The 20,189-nt window shown below is 40.2% G+C and overlaps 1 protein-coding gene and 2 pseudogenes across 1 annotated transcript; 2 read left to right on the forward strand and 1 right to left on the reverse strand.

The window, feature by feature from the left end:
- Positions 1-870: 870 nt before the first annotated feature.
- On the forward strand, positions 871-2,369 carry LOC145652992 (epidermal differentiation-specific protein pseudogene; annotated as a pseudogene).
- A 4,900-nt stretch (positions 2,370-7,269) lies between these two features.
- LOC145643345 (urokinase plasminogen activator surface receptor-like) lies at positions 7,270-9,108 on the reverse strand. Its single transcript, XM_081704869.1, has 5 exons — positions 9,060-9,108; positions 8,617-8,724; positions 8,381-8,524; positions 7,872-7,976; positions 7,270-7,458 (listed from the first exon to the last, which is right to left on the reverse strand). Exons 1-5 carry the CDS (start codon positions 9,106-9,108, stop codon positions 7,307-7,309), a joined length of 558 nt encoding a protein of 185 aa, XP_081560995.1. The 3' UTR covers positions 7,270-7,306.
- A 7,966-nt stretch (positions 9,109-17,074) lies between these two features.
- Positions 17,075-19,693, forward strand: LOC145652993 (epidermal differentiation-specific protein pseudogene; annotated as a pseudogene).
- Positions 19,694-20,189: the final 496 nt, after the last annotated feature.

Consider the following 20,189-nt stretch of genomic DNA (forward strand, 5'->3'; position numbering starts at 1 on the left):
GGAGGATCCTCCTTATGTGCACCAGGATGTTCAGATGTTTAACTGACTTCATGCATCCCAGGTTCTTGTGGTCAGTGATCACACTAAAAGGGTGCTTGGCTCCTTCTAACCAATGTCTCCACTCCTGGATTGTTAGATTTACCGCAAGTAGTACCATTCACCGGGTGTGTGGGAGTAAACGGCTATGAGATGGAGCTTCTGTTTGGGTCCTACACGCTGACACAACACTGCTCCTACCCCTGCTTCCGCAGCGTCTACCTCAAGTATAAAAGCTTTAGAAAGATCAGGTTGTTTGAGCAATGGAGCCATCATGATTGACTTTTTTAATGCACAGATGAGTGCCTCAGCAGCTGCAGCTTTGTGGGTGCTCCCTTTAGTAGAGCCATGAGGGGAGCAGCTATACAGCTACTATTCCTGATGAACCTTGTGTAGGATAGAGATAGGTATCTGCATAGAGGGAAGGTTAAGGGAAGGAGAGAGAAAAGGAGGGAGGGAGTTAGAAATCCAGTCAAAAGCACAGTTAATAGGGTGACAGCGTAAGCTTTTGGCAAGGCCCAAAGCTACTAATTCCACATTCCTGTCTGTTTTCCAGTTTCAGGCAGTAGCACTTGCTGAATGCAGGTCAGCAAATATGTGTTGTAAATCTTCAGTGCCATTTAAATGGCTGCTGGAAACTATTGGCTTGGCCAGTTTTGTTTTGGGATACAGTGCAGGTATTTGTTTCCAGTGCTTGGGAACAACCTGCAGATCCTCCCACTCCCACCCACTGCAGCTCTCCTATATATGAAGAGGGAGTCCTGCTCTTTTTCCACTGTCTCAGTCTCATCTGTTCCTGTACTGACTTCAGGGATACTAACTCTGCCGGACACCATGAACAAGATCATTGTCTATGAGCATATTAATTTTGAGGGTCTCAGCAAAGAGTTTACCTCCAATGTCTCCAACTTGGTTGAGCACTTTTTTAATGACACCATTTCCTCTTTGAAGGTGATTGGAAATCCATGGGTGGCTTACACAGATATCAATTTCAGTGGCTCCCAGGCTGTCTACGAAGAAGGAGAATACAACAGAGTGAATCCCAATGACAGCATTTCATCACTAGAGATGATTACAGATGACCTGACAAATCCTCAGATCACACTGTATGAACACTCGGCATACAGAGGAGGCAGCATTGTTCTTACCTGTGAGACAAACCTGGCCTATGGCTCTTTCAATGATACAGCTTCTTCTCACAAGGTGCAGAGAGGAGCCTGGGTCCTTTATGAGCATTCAAATAGAGGTGGCGCTATGATGGTGGCCAGAGCATCTTGTGATGTGCCTAACTATGGCTGGTTCAATGACAAAGACTCTCATGTGCGCCCTTAAACCCGGGTAGGTCCATTATAACAGCTGAGGTCCTCTGGGGCCAGAAGGAGGAACACGTGTCATCTGTTGTCATTGACACCCTGGATGGTCGGAATGATACAGATCATGAGCAAAACTTCTCCACGGAGCTGGATCAAGAGTACGAGCAGGCTGTCACTGATACCTTCAGCTTCCGCAACGAATCAAGCATCAGTTTGGGAGCAAAATTTGAGGTGAATGTGGGTTTAGTGAAGGCAGAGAGAAGCCTCAATTTGAGCAATACTTTCACAGTGGAGAAAGGAAGCAGCAACTCTAGAACAGAGAAGAAGGCTGTTCGTGTCAGCCTGCCAGCCAAAATCCCTACCCACACCAAGCTCACTTATATTTCATTCCTGTTAGATCAGATGTATACAAAGCTTCCATCACATTCCATACTATAGAATATACGTTAGGCATGTTTCCGCCCATCTGCAAACAAAATATTTGTGGAAGGTACAATTGGAGTGCATGCATTTGATTAATGGGGCATTTGCAATGATCTGTGCATAACTGCTGGTAACTGAATCATTATTTAAATGACAGCACAAATATGCTTTTATTTCCTTTTGAGTCTGTAATGTCTTTGTTTTAACAGATACATGTTTAGGCATGTGACCAGTTGTTTCTCAAGACTAGTGGACTGCAGGTGCTTTCACTGAACATTCTTGTTTTAACGTCAATCAACGATCAGCGCTGTGGGTAACAGCACTCTGCCCCTGAGGGGGCATGGGGTTCAAATCCTGTTTGGACAAGTACTCTATGCTATACCAATTAGGGTTCTTGTACAAGGCTCCTAAGTCTTTACTTGCCTACCTCTGTAATATGACTGAAATTTGTAAGTTGCTCTGGACGAGAGTGTCTGACCTGTGAAATATCAAGCCCTTCAGTCAGGTGTGTTGGAAAGGAAAAAAGAACAAATTCATGAGTATAGGAGCAACTCTGGGAACTCGATTAATGCTGAATTTAAGGAGCAGAAGATCTAATGCAGGTAGTAAACACGGTCTACATGAAAATATAAATGACATATGTATTTTACATACACTCATCATATGTTGGATATGCAGCAGTAGTGTAGTAGCTTTACTCTGTGGTCACAAAAAAATTGACTTCATTTACTATTATTATTTCCAGAGAACTTTTCAGGTGTGGGAACCTTTTCGTTCTCCAGGCTACTGGGATACCCAATAAAGAATCTGCGTGACTAGCCCTGATAAGAAAAGAATAAAATGCTTTTTCTCCCCTATCTCTCTTGTAATTTTGATATCTGCTGTGTCGTTTTTTTTAAAACATGGCATAAAATAATAAAAAGAATTATTTAAAAAATCTAAATCTTCAGTGCCATTTAAATGGCTTCTGGAAACTATTGGCTTGGCCGGTTTTGTTTTGGGATACAGTGCAGGTATCTGTTTCCAGTGCTTGGGAACAACCTGCAGATCCTCCCACTCCCAACCCACTGCAGCCCTCCTATATATGAAGAAGGAGTCCTGCTCTTTTTCCACTGTCTCAGTCTCATCTGTTCCTGTACTGACTTCAGGGATACTAACTCTGCCGGACACCATGAACAAGATCATTGTCTATGAGCATATTAATTTTGAGGGTCTCAGCAAAGAGTTTACCTCCAATGTCTTCAACTTGGTTGAACCCTTTTTTAATGACACCATTTCCTCTTTGAAGGTGATTGGAAATCCATTGGTCGCTTACACAGATATCAATTTCAGCGGCTCTTCTACGATGAAGGAGAATCCAACAGAGTCGAACACAATGACAGCATTTCGTCACTAGAGATGATCATAGATGACCTGACAAATCCTCAGATCACACTGTATGAACGCTCAGCATACAGAGGCAGCAGCATTGTTCTTACCTGTGAAAAAGTATTTTTGTGAAAATCCAAAGTTTAGAAGCACTTTCATTTAAAGGATATTTTGAACCAACCCTATATAGCTACAGCCTTTTCAGAAGTACCCACAGTGACAATACGTTAAAAAGAAAAAAGTGGCTATTTCAAAGGACCTATATCGGTTAAAGAATCCCTGCTACACTGATTAGTAAACAGGCTCCCCAAACACTTTCACTGATTTCACTGAGATCTGACAGTTATCAATTACATGGTCTCAACATTAATATTCAACATATTTCTGCAGTCCAACATGCAGCAAAACTGACTTTCAAATTCTTTTTTATGAATTAGGTTTATGGCCCATTTATTTTGTAACTGGACATTGGCAGATTCTCACCTAGCAAGATTGTGTCACTGATTTCTGTCATTTTTTCACCAGCTTTTTAAATTCTTTTTACAAGGTTAATTATTAGCTAGCTGACTTCTCACTCATTATACACAGAGTCCATAGCATGTGAGCAAACATATTCACAGTATATGTTGTAACCTTTTGTTTATACTATAAGAGTAATGGAATTCTTAAACTCTTAGCTGGACAATTTGAGCTACAACCTTTGTGAAGGTGTGAGAGTGTAATGCAGAGTTGTCAAATTCAGTTGTGCCCACATTACATTCAGTTCAGTGTCAATGGAGCCAGACCAAAGAAGCATTTAAATAATATTCAGTAACACATCAGTAATATACACTATACTGTCAAAAGTATTCGCCCGTCTGCCTTCGCATGCATATGAACTAGAGTGACATCCCAATCTTAATCCATACGGTTTAATATGATGTCGGCCCACCCTTTGCAACTATAACAGCTTGAACTCATTTGGGAAGGTGTTCCACAAGGATTAGGAGTGTGTTTATGGGAATTTTTGACCATTCTTCCAGCAGCACATTTGTGAGGTGAGACATTGATGTTGGACAAGGCCTGGCTCACAGTCTTCGCTCTAATTTGTCCAAAAGGTGTTCTATTGGGTTTAGGTCAGGATTCTGTGCAGACCAGTCAAGTTATTCAACACCAAACTCACTCATTAATGTCTTTATCGACCTTGCTTTGTGCACTGGTGTGTAGTCATACTGGAACAGGAGGGGGCCATCCTCAAACCGTTCCCACAAAGTTGGGAGCAGGAAATTGTCCAAACTCTCTTGGTATGCTGAAGCATTAACAGTTCCTTTCACTGGAACTAAGGGGCCAAGCGCAACTCCTAAAAAACAACCCCACACCATAATCCCTCCTCCACCAAACTTTACACTTTGCACAATGCAGGCAGATAAGAACTGTTGTCCCGGCAACCGCCAAACCCAGACTCATCCAATGGATAGCCAGTCAGAGAAGTGTGATTCATCACTCCAGAGAACATGTCTCCACTGCTCTATAGTCCAGTGGCGTGCTTTACACCCCTGCATCCAATGCTTGCATTGCGCTCGGTAACGAAAGGCTTGAATGCAGCTGCTCGGCCATGGAAACCCACTCTATGAAGCTCTCTATGCACTGTTCTTGAGATAATCTGAAGGCTACATGAAGTTTGGAGGTCTGTAGTGCCTGACTCAGCATCCACTGACCCTGCTGTGTCATTTTACATGGCTTACATCGTGGCTGAGTTGCTGTCATCCACTTTGTGATAATACCACTGACATTTGACAGTGGGATATTTAGTAGTGAGGAAATTTTACAACTGGACTTATTGCATAGGTGGCATCCTGTCATGGTACCATGCTGGAGCTCCTCAGAGAGACCCATTCTTTCACAAATGTTTGTAGAAGCAGTCTGCATGCCAAGGTGCTTGGTTTTATATGCCTGTGGCCATGGAAGTGATTGGAACATCAATTAAGATGTTAGATTTGAATGTAGAGAGAGTTTCAGACTGTTGAACCAGAGGGGGAAGAAAATGCCAGAGTTGAAAGGAAAAAACACAATCGCCAGAGATTTTACAAAAGGATGAACATGGTAGATGTGTAGAAGTGGCTTGTGAGTGATTCAACATGTGTTGAGTGATTCCAAGTTGTTGCTTTTGAAGTGTAATGCTGTTAGCAGCTGGTGAGGGGTGCCGTACTGCAGAAAACCTGAATAAAACCTGCTGAGCAGGTTGCTCAACTCTTGGTTGAATATCTATTCACAGCTACCTTAACGCTTTGCATAACAGTAATTGATATGTCTTCCTTATGCATATCATGCATTAGAATTATACTGCCACCCATCTGACTATATCAACCCGCGTATTGAGAACTACCTTTATGAAGGTGAGCTATTTTTTCTAACAAGCACCAAACCCACAAGCATTATGCTAGGATATGCGTTTCTTGGGCGGTTTACCTTTAGATATGCCAACAGCCGAGATAATATATTAGCTAGGTGTGTGGGTGGTACACAAGAATTTATACTATAGTCTACCTGTATAATATCTACAGAACAAATAACAAAAATAATATTATTTGGTGAGAACCTGTTCACAATCTGTTAGTGACAGTATAATTTGTTTAAAAATCATTCTTACTTATGCTTAGGCTGGTGATGCTGCCACACTGAAATTGACACGGCTCTGAGTAATTAACCACTTAGCCCCCCGCCCCCCCCAATAAATTAACCCGGAAGTTAAATCAGTCCATAAATAATTAAATATCAACACAAAATGATTCCTTATTCCTTACTAATACTAGTAACAACAGGGCAGTGTTGATTAAACCACACATGTATCAACTTAGAAAGACTTTACTCATTTTCTCTAAACTGTATTTTAGACTGCTGAAAAAAGCCAGTCAAAATAGAATACAATCACAATTTAAAATGCTACTCAATGATTAATAGGCAGTTAAAATATTATAAAATATTATAAAAATACAAATGCAAATGCTTTCTGGCAGGTGTATAATAAATGATTCTTTCTTTCCTTCTTCTTATCAAGACTGTACTGTACACCAAACACTGTTTGAGGAAATCCAAGAGGACCATAAGAGAGCCCATCCACCCAAGCCACAGTAATCTGTCACTGCTGCCGTCCAGGAATATGATTCAGAAGCATACAAAGCCAAAAACAGCAGGCTCAGGGTCAAATAGCTCCTGCAGGTCATCAGGCTGCTGCATAGTCAGTAGTACTCCAACAAAGCCTGTACTCTGACATACACTCCCACCCTCTCAGATGCCACCTCTATTACTCTGCACCTTGTAGGAATATCAAGCTAAATACCTTAGACAATAAAATGACATCTAATGATATCACTTCCACTGCTATCCCACTCATTCTGCACTGTCTCACATATACTGTTTACTCAGGGTTGTTTTTGCAATAGTGCACAGCATGTTTGATGAATGCATGATGCGTGCATGATATGTATGACCATGACTGTACCATTGTACTCTTTTGTTCTTTAGCAACCTGCATATAACTTCCGTCTTTCCCCCCCGGAGTTTGTCAATAGTATATTCACAGATATTTGTTAATTACTGCCAGAATGGAAAGAGTTCATACTTAATCTTTTCACACACCTATAACTCCCATGAACAACTGTTTTGATTTTGAAGAACCCATGTCTATTTTTCATTAATTGCAATAAATGAACCTGTGTAGATCCTGAGTGTGTTCCTTCCATTTTGTTGTGCTCTGAAATCGGTTTCAGATATTTCTGGGAATGAAAATTCCCACAGTTTCATAATTGGAGTTTACTTTTAGTAGATATTGTGATTCTTCTAATGTTCTCTCAGTCACATTAGCTTGAATAAGTCACATAGCACAGGAGGCATCATTATGCTATTAAACTGAAACTGTAGAAATTAAAGGACAAGATTACACCACGGTTAATTCTTTTATTGTACTACATTAGACATCGTCATACTTTCTTGATACACAAAACGGAGAAATTACAAAGTTATCAGTTAGGAATTGCTGTAGGTGCAGTATGAATGCATGCACACTGATTTTATAATTTAGAGCAAACATGGTAATAATTGTTTAAACCATTTCCTGAATGGAGGTTACCACAAAGCTGAGCTGAGGAAGGTGGAGGAGAGCAGATGCCCCAGAAAGACGAAGAGACTCAGTGTAAGCTGCCAGCACTGTTACACAGATCCCCCTCACAGCACTTCACATCCGTTATTACGTTTGTTGTATGCATGAGTGTTGAAAGGCCTTCACACACACTCTTGGTTGCACATCCACTCACGGTTACATTAATGCTGTACAAATCCACTGAGTGAGAGACAGGAAGAACAGAGAGAAATACTAAATCCAGTTGCACATGTAGACTTCAGTAATGTATAGATATTTCCATTTTGCCACAGTCCTCCCCACATTTAGTTGATTTAATTATTCTATAATCAGTTTTTCTAAAATTCTAACCAGTGGATAGTTCAGTGTCTTTGCTGTTCCAATGCCCTGTGTTATGAGTTCAGTCAAAGAAAAATTGTGGTAAGTAGAACATTTCCTTAAGAACCTCGGATTTAAAATATTCCCCTGTTTCTGACCAACTAAGGACACTACACACTGCAGGCTTTTCTACAGCTGGAATTGGAAACCTCAACCATCATAAGCAGATTACTTTGTACTTTTGTCATGCATAAAAGAACCGGCTTTATCCTGTAAGCAGATTGTTTGATTTTTACCTGTTGTGCTAAAGCAGTGGTCTTCATCTCCTTCACAGTTCACAGTACCTGAGCAGTCTCTGGTATTGCAACACTTCTTCCCATTAGGAGGCTGGTTTGGTAAAGCTAAAAGCAAGTAAACATACAGAGAAAAAGAGGAAGCTAATCAACATCAGTCTGCAAAATATGGTTCAGAAGGTCTCGCTACTATATTGTTAAACATGACTGTGATTTAAATTTCCAGTTTAGTAATGTTCCTCTGGTGTTCTCTCTCACTGTGCACTTCCTCTTTAGATGTCATGCTCTACACACTCTGCCCATTTGCTCATTAGGGTCCACTCCCTCAGGTCTAAGTCATGATAAACTAGGACAAGTCAAGGTCACTGACATGAGCTGTGTCAAGTCCAGAGAAGTATAGTATTTATGTTTATAGCATTTGGCAGATGCCCTTGTCCAAAGCACTTCTGAAAGATGCTCTAGACAAGGAACAGTTCAGAGAATTTTGTGAAAGAAGTAGATTAATCATTTACCTGGGACCATTTGCTTGTTGCACCTATCAGTGTCGCAGCATTTGGAATTAGCGGTCAATTTCAAAAGCCCAGCGTTCACCCTGCCACTGATACACAGTGTGGGTGGTATACAAGTATGTATACTATAGTCTATCTGTATACCATCTATAGAACAAATCATAAAAATAACATTATTTAGTGGAAATCTGTTCAGGATCTGTTAGTGACAGTATAATTTGCATTAAACTCATTCTTACTTGTGCTTAGGCTGGCAGTGACGCTACCACACTGATATAGACACGGATATGTGTAATTGTATTCAGTAGGTACCGGTGCATAATACTCATAGCATTCGAGTGCCAGTGCTAGAAAACAATGAGAATCCAGAGTGAACTGACTGCATAGAGAAATAGCAAAATACACACGCACTTGGCATACATGCATTTGTTTTGTGTAGTCTACTGCATATTATTCCTGTAGTGGCTATGATAAATAAACAAAATATCAGGATGTTAAATAAGTTTGTACATCATTATCAACACAAACACATAGGACATTAAACCATTACAACTTAAGCATACATTATCCCTTAATAATACTAGTAACACCAGGACAGTGTTGATTAAACAATACATTTATTAAAAGTAATTATGGTGCTGACTATGCTAATTATATATACAAATGATATGATTCTCCTCACCTTTGGTGAAAAACAAAGTGATTAGTCCCAATGTGATTTGAATGTCCATTACTGCATGAATCTTTCACATTGTATGAGAAATGTGAAGTGAGCATGTATCTATTTGTTTTATCAGGGTGTTTATAAGGGTGTGTACTGTGGAGTCGCATGTACTCAGAAAAGTAGCTAGGTGACTATGTTAACAGAACTATATTTTAACAGAAAGTAGCATTCAATGTAACACTTTCTCATAGTAAATGTAAAAAGGGTGAACTCTAGCAGTCTCCAGGAAGTCCTAATCAATTTTATCACTGTGAAATGATACGTGGCTTTCATTTCTTTAACTCAATTTATGATAGTAATAAAGTTCAGATCTCCATACGTCTACATATGGTTGTCATAGGGCTTAATGTTGAACAAATGTTTTGTTTCTTGTCCCTATATCTGGAAGCTTATTTGAACCAGTTTTGTACTTGCATTTCCTACTACAACTCTTACCATAACTTTCAAAGGACACAAATAGCTGCACTTTTAAGGACAATGAAACAGCAGGTAACATTTAATATTAATTTTGTTTTTAATTATTAATTATTTTTAAATATTGTATGTGTTTTGGGGAAAAAACATGTTACTTATTAAAGGGGTTATACTTTGCTACATTTATGTTTCTGTCTCAATTTCTCTCCAAATTGAACTGTTCAGATGTGATAGTCTAGTATGTTCATATGAACTCTGCATGTGTAACATTCATGTAAATGGGACATATTATTTAAAATTCACATTTAAATCCATTTTTTCAGTGCTCATGCATATGCATTTAGGTATCTGGAAATACCCACAAACTTTGAAACTAAACAACCCAGTCAGTTTCTTGCTGAATGCCTACGTCAGATAACACAGGCTAAAACAACTTGTTCATATTTGGCTTCCTTATGCACATCACCTATGAGGGTCATTAGAATTATACTGTCCCAGTCTAAGTAGCTCCACCCACAGATTGAGAATTACCTTTATGAGAGTGAGCCATTTTTTCTCACAAGCGCCAAACCCACTGACATTATTTCTAAGAGCTAAGCATGCGAACAACTCTGTTGTTGGCTGCACAGACCAGCACAAAGCGCATTTTCAACCCCCATCCTCAGAGCACAGAAGAGAGAATTGGGCAAAGTTTACTTTTAACAGCCTAGCGACATTCAGCAAATAAACTGTGTGCTAACCACTTTGTGTCTGAATGCTTTTACAACCTGGATCAGCACAACTCGGGACTGGCAATGACACATTAAGTAAAAGAGGGGACCACTCTTAGTAGTCAACTTTACAACACGGCAGGAACCAAATACTTGCATGCCAAGTATAGATGGAGTTTGCTGGTTTTCTGTGTAGGCATATCAAGCTGCATCTCCTTTGTCTTCTGGCACTGCACTCACTAATATGTGTAGAACATGCACAAGAGACCTGCGGTGGCAAAGTGATGGAATATTAGTCCATATTAGTGTAGCGGCACTGCCAAACACCTAAGCACTAGTAAGAATCACTTTAATATAAATTGTATTTGTCACTAACAGATCTTGAACAGGTCTTCACTAAATAAAGTTATTTTTCTATTTTATTCTGTAGGTGGTATACACATGGACTTTCGTATGAATACTTGCTTACCACCAATTGCTGTAGCACTGACCTCCATAATTTCCAAGCATTACCAAGTTGTCAGAACTAATCACTTTTCATAGAAAAAAGAACAGTACAGTATTACACATATGAGACAGTGTTCGGTTTCCAGCTATAGAAAAGTCTACAGAATGGATGACATTTTAATTGGTCAAAAACACAGTACCTTAAAAGCTAAAACCTAGTGTAAACCTAGCCACTTTAAACTGTACATAGGAAACATCATGCACTTCGATGTAACTGAAACAAGTATAAATAGCAACATGTTTCGCATTAGATGGTTATCAAGGCAAAACCCAAAAAGCCACAGCACTGCAGTTTTCAGTTTTCACTGTGATTTTAATTCAGTTTAGACTGAAGTCTAAAGATATAGTGGCAGATATAATTGGATTTAATATATGTACCTTTTTAAACATTCTGTCTATTTTTGTCTTCCTCAGGTTTTTTGATCATGGATTAAGGGTGACTTTGAGTAGATATGCAATCAGGAACATGTGTGAGAGACATCCATCACGCTTGCAAGAGTAAATGTCTTGAGCGCGCTAAGCGGAGTCTCCTCCTCGTGCTGGGACCTCTGCTGTCCTCCACCCTCTTATACTGAGCTCAATTCAGAGCACTGTGGCAGGTTTTAATTTTGCACAGTTCCTGTTTCATTAAAATGAGCGAATAAACAATTTCTCTCACCTTTAATGATGGCCAGCTTTCATTTTTCATTGCCTCTGTTGGTCGAGTCTATTGAACTGAATCACCCCCCCCTTGTGGTCAAAGCTGGGTGAAGTTATCGTTCTGTGTCCGGAGCTGGCGAGTTAGAGGCTTTTGAAGGTAGACCTTTCAGAAGCAGGAGTCTTGGTATATGTGGTCATGTGGCCCGTTTTTTCTTTTGATGACAATTCTAGAATGATTCATTGCTGCCCATACGTTGAGACTTGGGACTCAATCAAAACAATTAGGCGGATTTGCTTGATCACAAGAATTGGCAGTGAAGAGTGAATTTGGATTAACACGATCTAAAGATAAGAAATGAAACATAAACAAAATAAAATAAAGTAACATGAAACTTGAGTCTGTTTTAACTGTTTAGCAAGAGGTTAGGGTTAGTTTCAAAGAAAAGTCTGGATTTCTTCTCACAGATGTTCTTTGGTGGTATCTCACAGATTAGAGCTTTAACACCCCCTTCCCTGTGTATTTCCTCCTCTCCTTTCTACCTCTATACTGGCTGGGGGGGTCAAACCCTTATCAGGTAGCCTTTTTCATGATAGGGAAAAATAATTCCTGCAAGACATTCTAAAAACGTCCACCACAAATCAATGAAACAAAAGAAACTAATCACAAATGTCTTAAACAATTTCATACCTCATCATTTTAGAATGAAGTTTCCAAACTAAAGTATCAAACCCTAGCATGGGTGAAGTGACTGGACAATCACTTTAATACTTTTCCAACTTTCTTGAAGTTACAAACTACTGACTTATAACTGATTCATATAAAATAGCAAACAGTTTTGAGTGGTTAACAATTTGTTTACAGTAAACATGACATAAGCAACATAAGTGAATGTATTAGGATGGATAATGCAAGTCATTAATGAAAAAAGTATTGAAGAGAATAAGGAAACAATGGACGATTATCAAATAATAGAAGCAAACACAATTTGAAGATTTTTCCTGTTCTATTCATATTCAGGCAAGATTTATTTTCCATTGTAATTCCACCATTTGGCAGGAAGAGGTATTGCTTTTTTACTGACTTTTAAACAGGTGTCCACTGTAGTAACCAGTATGCATAGTGTTAAGGTTAAATGTTAAATGTTTTTAATGCTGCTGCTGGTTGACTGGCTGAGTCCTCATAGATTTTACTCCTGAGCCAAAGATTTGGAGAGGTGTGTTAAGAACATGCATGTTCCTGCAATCATTATGTGTTAATGAACTATTCTGTGGTATCTAGATTTCTTGTTGCCCCTTGAAGCAATGGTTGCAGGATTCTACTCTGTAAGGGTAACAACCATCTAGCTGCTGTTCTTTTGCCTTTCTCCTTTATTTTGGATGTTTATGTGCAATTTCTTGTATGTATGTCTATTGCATAATAGTGTATATGATCTCTTCAGGAAGGTGCACAGTACACTTGTGTGTATTAACTTTCTTTTTCACCTCCCTCTGCCTCTTTTTGCAGTTAGCCTGCTATTCTGACCAGGGATTTAAGCGTGAGGTGGCTGTTTTTATTGAAGTTGCTTTTTTAACCAGATAGCATTATGGCTATAGGCTGTTACAGGATATAGATGGCACCTTCCATCAGTATTTGAGTATTTGATGGCAGGTGTATAATAAATGAAAACTGTTTGAGGAAATCCAAGAGGACCATAAGAGAGCCATTCATTAGTAATGGTAAAAAAAAATGAAATAATAATAAAAAAGCTGTAGAAGTGGCTTGTGACTGATTCAACATGTGTTGAGTGATTCCCGGTTGTTGCTTTTGAAGTGTAATGCTGTTAGCAGCTGGTGAGGGGTGCTATACTGCAGAAAACCTGAATAAAACCTGCTGAGCAGGTTGCTCAACTCTTGGTTGAATATCTATTCACAGCTACCTTAACGCTTTGCATAACAGTAATCGATATGTCTTCCTTATGCATATCACGCATTAGAATTATACTGCCACCCATCTGACTATATCAACCCGCGTATTGAGAACTACCTTTAGGAAGGTGAGCTATTTTTTTGGGCGGTTTACCTTTAGATATGCCAACAGCCGAGATAATATATTAGCTAGGTGTGTGGGTGGTACACAAGAATTTATACTATAGTCTACCTGTATAATATCTACAGAACAAATAACAAAAATAATATTATTTGGTGAGAACCTGTTCACAATCTGTTAGTGACAGTATAATTTGTTTTAAAATCATTCTTACTTATGCTTAGGCTGGTGATGCTGCCACACTGAAATTGACACGGCTCTGAGTAATTAACCACTTAGCCCCCCCCCCCCCCCCAATAAATTAACCCGTAAGTTAAATCAGTCCATAAATAATTAAATATCAACACAAAATGATTCCTTATTCCTTACTAATACTAGTAACAACAGGGCAGTGTTGATTAAACCACACATGTATCAACTTAGAAAGACTTTACTCATTTTCTCTAAACTGTATTTTAGACTGCTGAAAAAAGCCAGTCAAAATAGAATACAATCACAATTTAAAATGCTAGGGGAAATTATGTTAAAATGCTATTTGTCGACTACAGTTCAGCATTTAACACTATCATTCCCTCCCTAATCACTACTAAGTTGGGAGATCTAGGACTGCATACATCCCTGTGCGACTGGATCTCCAACTTCCTAACAGACAGACCACAATCAGTACGGGTGGGCAACTGCGCCTCATCCACCCTCACCCTCAGCACTGGAGCTCCTCAGGGTTGTGTCCTAAGCCCCCTGCTCTACTCACTGTACACCTACGACTGCACAGCCACTTCCAGCTCTAACACCATTGTCAAGTTTGCTGACGACACCGTTGTCGTGGGTCTGATCTCGGACAACGACGAGAGGGCCTACCTGGAGGAGATTAAACACCTGGAAAACTGGTGCCAGTAAAATAATCTCCTCCTAAACGTCAGTAAGACAAAGGAGCTGATCGTGGATTGCAGCAAGAAGCAGGAGCGGCACTACCAACCTGTGAGGATCAGTGGAACCACGGTGGAGAGAGTAGATAGTTTCAGGTACCTTGGTGTTCACATCTCGCAGGACCTGTCCTGGTCCCGCCATACCAGCTCCCTGGCAAAGAAGGCTCGTCAGCGTCTTTACCACCTCAGACGCCTAAGGGACTTCAGACTGCCCTCCAAGGTACTGGGGAACTTCTACACCTGCACTATCGAGAGCATCCTCACGGGGAACATCACAGTCTGGTTTGGAAATAGCACCAAGCAGGACAGACAAGCACTCCAAAGGGTAGTGCGTTCAGCAGAGCGCATCACTCACTCGGAACTTCCTGACCTGCAGACCACCTACTACAAGCGGTGCCAAACCAAGGCCAGGAAAATTGTGAAGGACCCCACCCATCCCAACAATAGACTCTTCTCTCTGTTGAGGTCAGGGAGGCGCTTCCGCTCCCTGAAGGCCAAGACAGAGAGGCTGAAGAGGAGCTTCTTCCCACAGGCCATTCGGGCCCTGAATCAGGGAAACTGATAAACTGTGGGGACCACCACCACCACCACGTAACATGACTATATATCTGTACAGCTGTATATATAGATTTAGATTTATACTCAATTAACCTGTTACAACAACTGTAGATATGGTACTATACAATGGATCTGTACATTCTGTAGATTGTGTACATATATACTCAACCATATACATTGTACATTGTGTATATAATCATAATATACATATATTGTACATACATTGTTAATATATTTTTGTACATACATAGAATATATATTTATCTGTATATATATTTTTTTCTCTATGCACCCCTGGATCTCTTCCTCAGTTTGGACAGAGCACTCTCCACCATTTCACTGCATGTTGTACTGTGTATGACTATGTATGTGACAAATAAACCGAACTTGAACTTGAACTTGAACATAGCACAGGAGGCATCATTATGCTATTAAACTGAAACTGTAGAAATTAAAGGACAAGATTGCACCACGGTTAATTCTTTTATTGTACTACATTAGACATCGTCATACTTTCTTGATACACAAAATGGAGAAATTACAAAGTTATCAGTTAGGAATTGCTGTAGGTGCAGTATGAATGCATGCACACTGATTTGATAATTTAGAGCAAACATGGTAATAATTGTTTAAACCATTTCCTGAATGGAGGTTACCACAAAGCTGAGCTGAGGAAGGTGGAGGAGAGCAGATGCCCCACAAAGACGAAGAGACTCAGTGTAAGCTGCCAGTACTGTTACACAGATCCCCCTCACAGCACTTCATATCCATCACGTCATTTGTTGTATACATGAGTGTTGAAAGGCCTCCACACAGACTCTTGGTTGCACATCCACTCACGGTTACATTAACGCTGTACATAACCACTGAGTGAGAGACAGGATATTCTTGTTTTAATGTCAGTCAACGATCAGCGCTGTGGGTAACAGCGTTCAAATCCTGTTTGGACAAGTACTCTATGCTATACCAATTAGGGTCCTTGTACAAGGCTCCTAAGACTTCACTTGCCTACCTCTGTAATATGACTGAAATTTGTAAGTTCCTCTGGACGAGAATGTCTGACCTGTGAAATATCAAGCCCTTCAGTCAGGTGTGTTGGAAAGGAAAAAAGCACAAATTCATGAGTCTTTCAGAGAATAGCAGTGCGGGGTACAATGGAGATGGAGTCATCCTAGCTGTGGTGGAGGCAAGGCCTCCAGTGACCAGAGTGTCTTTAAGATAGTGTCATCCTGAAGACAGGGTGCAGCAGAGGCAGGACACTGAAGAAGAGCATCCTCTTGTGAGCAGGGCGTGAGAGGATGGACTGCTGAGGGGTCAGGTGCTGGAGGATCCTCCTTATGTGCACCAGGATGTTCAGATGTTTAACTGACTTCATGAATCCCAGGTTCTTGTGGTCAGTGATCACACTAAAAGGGTGCTTGGCTCCTTCTAACCAATGTCTCCACTACTGGATTGTTAGATTTACCGCAAGTAGTACCATTCACCGGGTATGTGGGAGTAAACGGCTATGAGATGGACCTTCTGTTTGGGTCCTACACGCTGACACAACACTGCTCCTACGCCTGTTTCCGAAGCGTCTACCTCAAGTATAAAAGCTTTAGAAAGATCAGGTTGTTTGAGCAATGGAGCCATCATGATTGACTTTTTTAATGCACAGATGAGTGCCTCAGCAGCTGCAGCTTTGTGGGTGCTCCCTTTAGTAGAGCCATGAGGGGAGCAGCTATACAGCTACTATTCCTGATGAACCTTGTGTAGGATAGAGATAGGTATCTGCATAGAGGGAAGGTTAAGGAAAGGAGAGAGAAAAGGAGGGAGGGAGTTAGAGATCCAGTCAAAAGCACAGTTAATAGGGTGACAGCGTAAGCTTTTGGCAAGGCCCAAAGCTACTAATTCCACATTCCTGTCTGTTTTCCAGTTTCAGGCAGTAGCACTTGCTGAATGCAGGTCAGCAATGATGTGTTGTAAATCTTCAGTGCCATTTAAATGGCTGCTGGAAACTATTGGCTTGGCCGGTTTTGTTTTGGGATACAGTGCAGGTATCTGTTTCCAGTGCTTGGGAACAACCTGCAGATCCTCCCACTCCCACCCACTGCAGCCCTCCTATATATGAAGAGGGAGTCCTGCTCTTTTTCCACTGTCTCAGTCTCATCTGTTCCTGTACTGACTTCAGGGATACTAACTCTGCCGGACACCATGAACAAGATCATTGTCTATGAGCATATTAATTTTGAGGGTCTCAGCAAAGAGTTTACCTCCAATGTCTCCAACTTGGTTGAGCACTTTTTTAATGACATCATTTCCTCTTTGAAGGTGATTGGAAATCCATGGGTGGCTTACACAGATATCAATTTCAGCGGCTCCCAGGCTGTCTACGAAGAAGGAGAATACAACAGAGTGAATCCCAATGACAGCATTTCATCACTAGAGATGATTACAGATGACCTGACAAATCCTCAGATCACACTGTATGAACACTCGGCATACAGAGGTAGCAGCATTGTTCTTACCTGTGAGACAAACCTGGCCTATGGCTCTTTCAATGATACAGCTTCTTCTCACAAGGTGCAGAGAGGAGCCTGGGTCCTTTATGAGCATTCAAATAGAGGTGGCGCTATGATGGTGGCCAGAGCATCTTGTGATGTGCCTAACTATGGCTGGTTCGATGACAAAGTCTCTCATGTGCACCCTTAAACCCGGGCAGGTCCATTATAACAGCTGAGGTCCTCTGGGGCCAGAAGGAGGAACACGTGTCATCTGTTGTCATTGACACCCTGGATGGTCGGAATGATACAGATCATGAGCAAAACTTCTCCACGGAGCTGGATCAAGTGTACGAGCAGGCTGTCACTGATACCTTCAGCTTCCGCAACGAATCAAGCATCAGTGTGGGAGCAAAATTTGAGGTGAATGTGGGTTTAGTGAAGGCAGAGAGAAGCCTCACTTTGAGGAATACAGTGGGGAAAGGAAGCAGCAACACTAGAACAGAGAAGAAGGCTGTTCGTGTCAGCCTGCCAGCCAAAATCCCTACCCACACCAAGCTCACTTATATTTCATTCCTGTTAGATCAGATTTATACAAAGCTTCCATCACATTCCATACTATAGAATATATGTTAGGCATGTTTCCGCCCATCTGCAAACAAAATATTTGTGGAAGGTACAATTGGAGTGCATGCATTTGATTAATGGGGCATTTGCAATGATCTGTGCATAACTGCTGGTAACTGAATCATTATTTAAATGACAGCACAAATATGCTTTTATTTCCTTTTGAGTCTGTAATGTCTTTGTTTTAACAGATAAATGTTTAGGCATGTGACCAGTTGTTTCTCAAGACTAGTGGACTGCAGGTGCTTTCACTGAACATTCTTGTTTTAACGTCAATCAACGCTCAGCGTTGTGGGTAACAGCACTCTGCCCCTGAGGGGGCATGGGGTTCAAATCCTGTTTGGACAAGTACTCTATGCTATACCAATTAGGGTCCTTGTACAAGGCTCCTAAGTCTTCACTTGCCTACCTCTGTAATATGACTGAAATTTGTAAGTTGCTCTGGATGAGAGTGTCTGACCTGTGAAATATCAAGCCCTTCAGTCAGGTGTATTGGAAAGGAAAAAAGAACAAATTCATGAGTATAGGAGCAACTCTGGGAACTCGATTAATGCTGAATTTAAGGAGCAAAATATCTAATGCAGGTAGTAAACAGGGTCTACATGAAAATATAAATGACATATGTATTTTACATACACTCATCATATGTTGGATATGCAGCAGTAGTGTAGTAGCTTTACTCTGTGGTCACAAAAAAATTGACTTCATTTACTATTATTATTTCCAGAGAACTTTTCAGGTGTGGGAACCTTTTCGTTCTCCAGGCTACTGGGATACCCAATTAAGAGTCTGTGTGACTAGCCCTGATAAGAAAAGAATAAAATGCTTTTTCTCCCCTATCTCTCTTGTAATTTTGATATTTGCTGTGTCGTTTTTTTAAAACATGGCATAAAATAATAAAACGAATTATTTAAAAAATCTTAGGGTCTTCTATGATGATCATGCATTGACAACATGCACTCATAAATATGCTTTACATGCATTTATTGGATATTCTAAAAGGGTTATATTATTAGCAAAATGCTTTTTTTGTGCTTTTTAATGTCATTTTTAGGGCACACTTGCATTTCATTCCTGTTAGATCAGATGTATACAAAGCTTCTATCACATTCCATACTATAGAATATACGTTAGGCATGTTTCCGCCCATCTGCAAACAAAATATTTGTGGAAGGTACAATTGGAGTGCATGCATTTGATTAATGGGGCATTTGCAATGATCTGTGCATAACTGCTGGTCACCGAATCATTATTTAAAGGACAGCACAAATATGCTTTTATTTCCTTTTGAGTCTGTAATGTCTTTGTTTTAACAGAAACATGTTTAGGCAACTGACCAGTTGTTTCTCAAGACTAGTTGACTGCAGGTGCTTTCACTGAACATTCTTGTTTTAACATGTCAATCAACGATCAGTGCTGTGGGTAACAGCACTCTGCCCCTGAGGGGGCATGGGGTTCAAATCCTGTTCGACAAGTACTCTATGCTATACCAATTAGGGTCCTTGTACAAGGCTCCTAAGACTTCACTTGCCTACCTCTGTAATATGACTGAAATTTGTAAGTTGCTCTGGACGAGAGTGTCTGACCTGTGAAATATCAAGCCCTTCAGTCAGATGTGTTGGAAAGGAAAAAAGAACAAATTCATGAGTATAAGAGCAACTCTGGGAACTCGATTAATGCTGAATTTAAGGAGCAGAAGATCTAATGCAGGTAGTAAACACGGTCTACATGAAAATATAAATTACATATGTATTTTACATACCCTCATCATATGTTGAATATGCAGCAGCAGTGTAGTAGCTTTACTCTGTGGTCACAAAAAATTTGACTTCATTTACTATTATTATTTCCAGAGAACTTTTCAGGTGTGGGAACCTTTTCGTTCTCCAGGCTACTGGTATACCCAATAAAGAATCTGCGTGACTAGCCCTGATAAGAAAAGAATAAAATGCTTTTTCTCCCCTATCTCTCTTGTAATTTTGATATCTGCTGTGTCGTTTTTTTAAAACATGGCATAAAATAATAAAAAGAATAATTTAAAAAATCTAAGGGTCTTCTATGATGATCATGCATTGACAACATGCACTCATAAATATGCTTTACATGCATTTATTGTATATTCTAAAAGGGTTATATTATTAGCAAAATGCTTTTTTTGTGCTTTTCAATGTCATTTTTAGGGCACACTTGCATTTCATTCC

Source organism: Electrophorus electricus, chromosome 21 (genome assembly GCF_041902795.1).
Source record: "Electrophorus electricus isolate QZ-2024a chromosome 21, ASM4190279v1, whole genome shotgun sequence".
Classification (NCBI taxonomy): Eukaryota; Metazoa; Chordata; class Actinopteri; order Gymnotiformes; family Gymnotidae; genus Electrophorus; species Electrophorus electricus.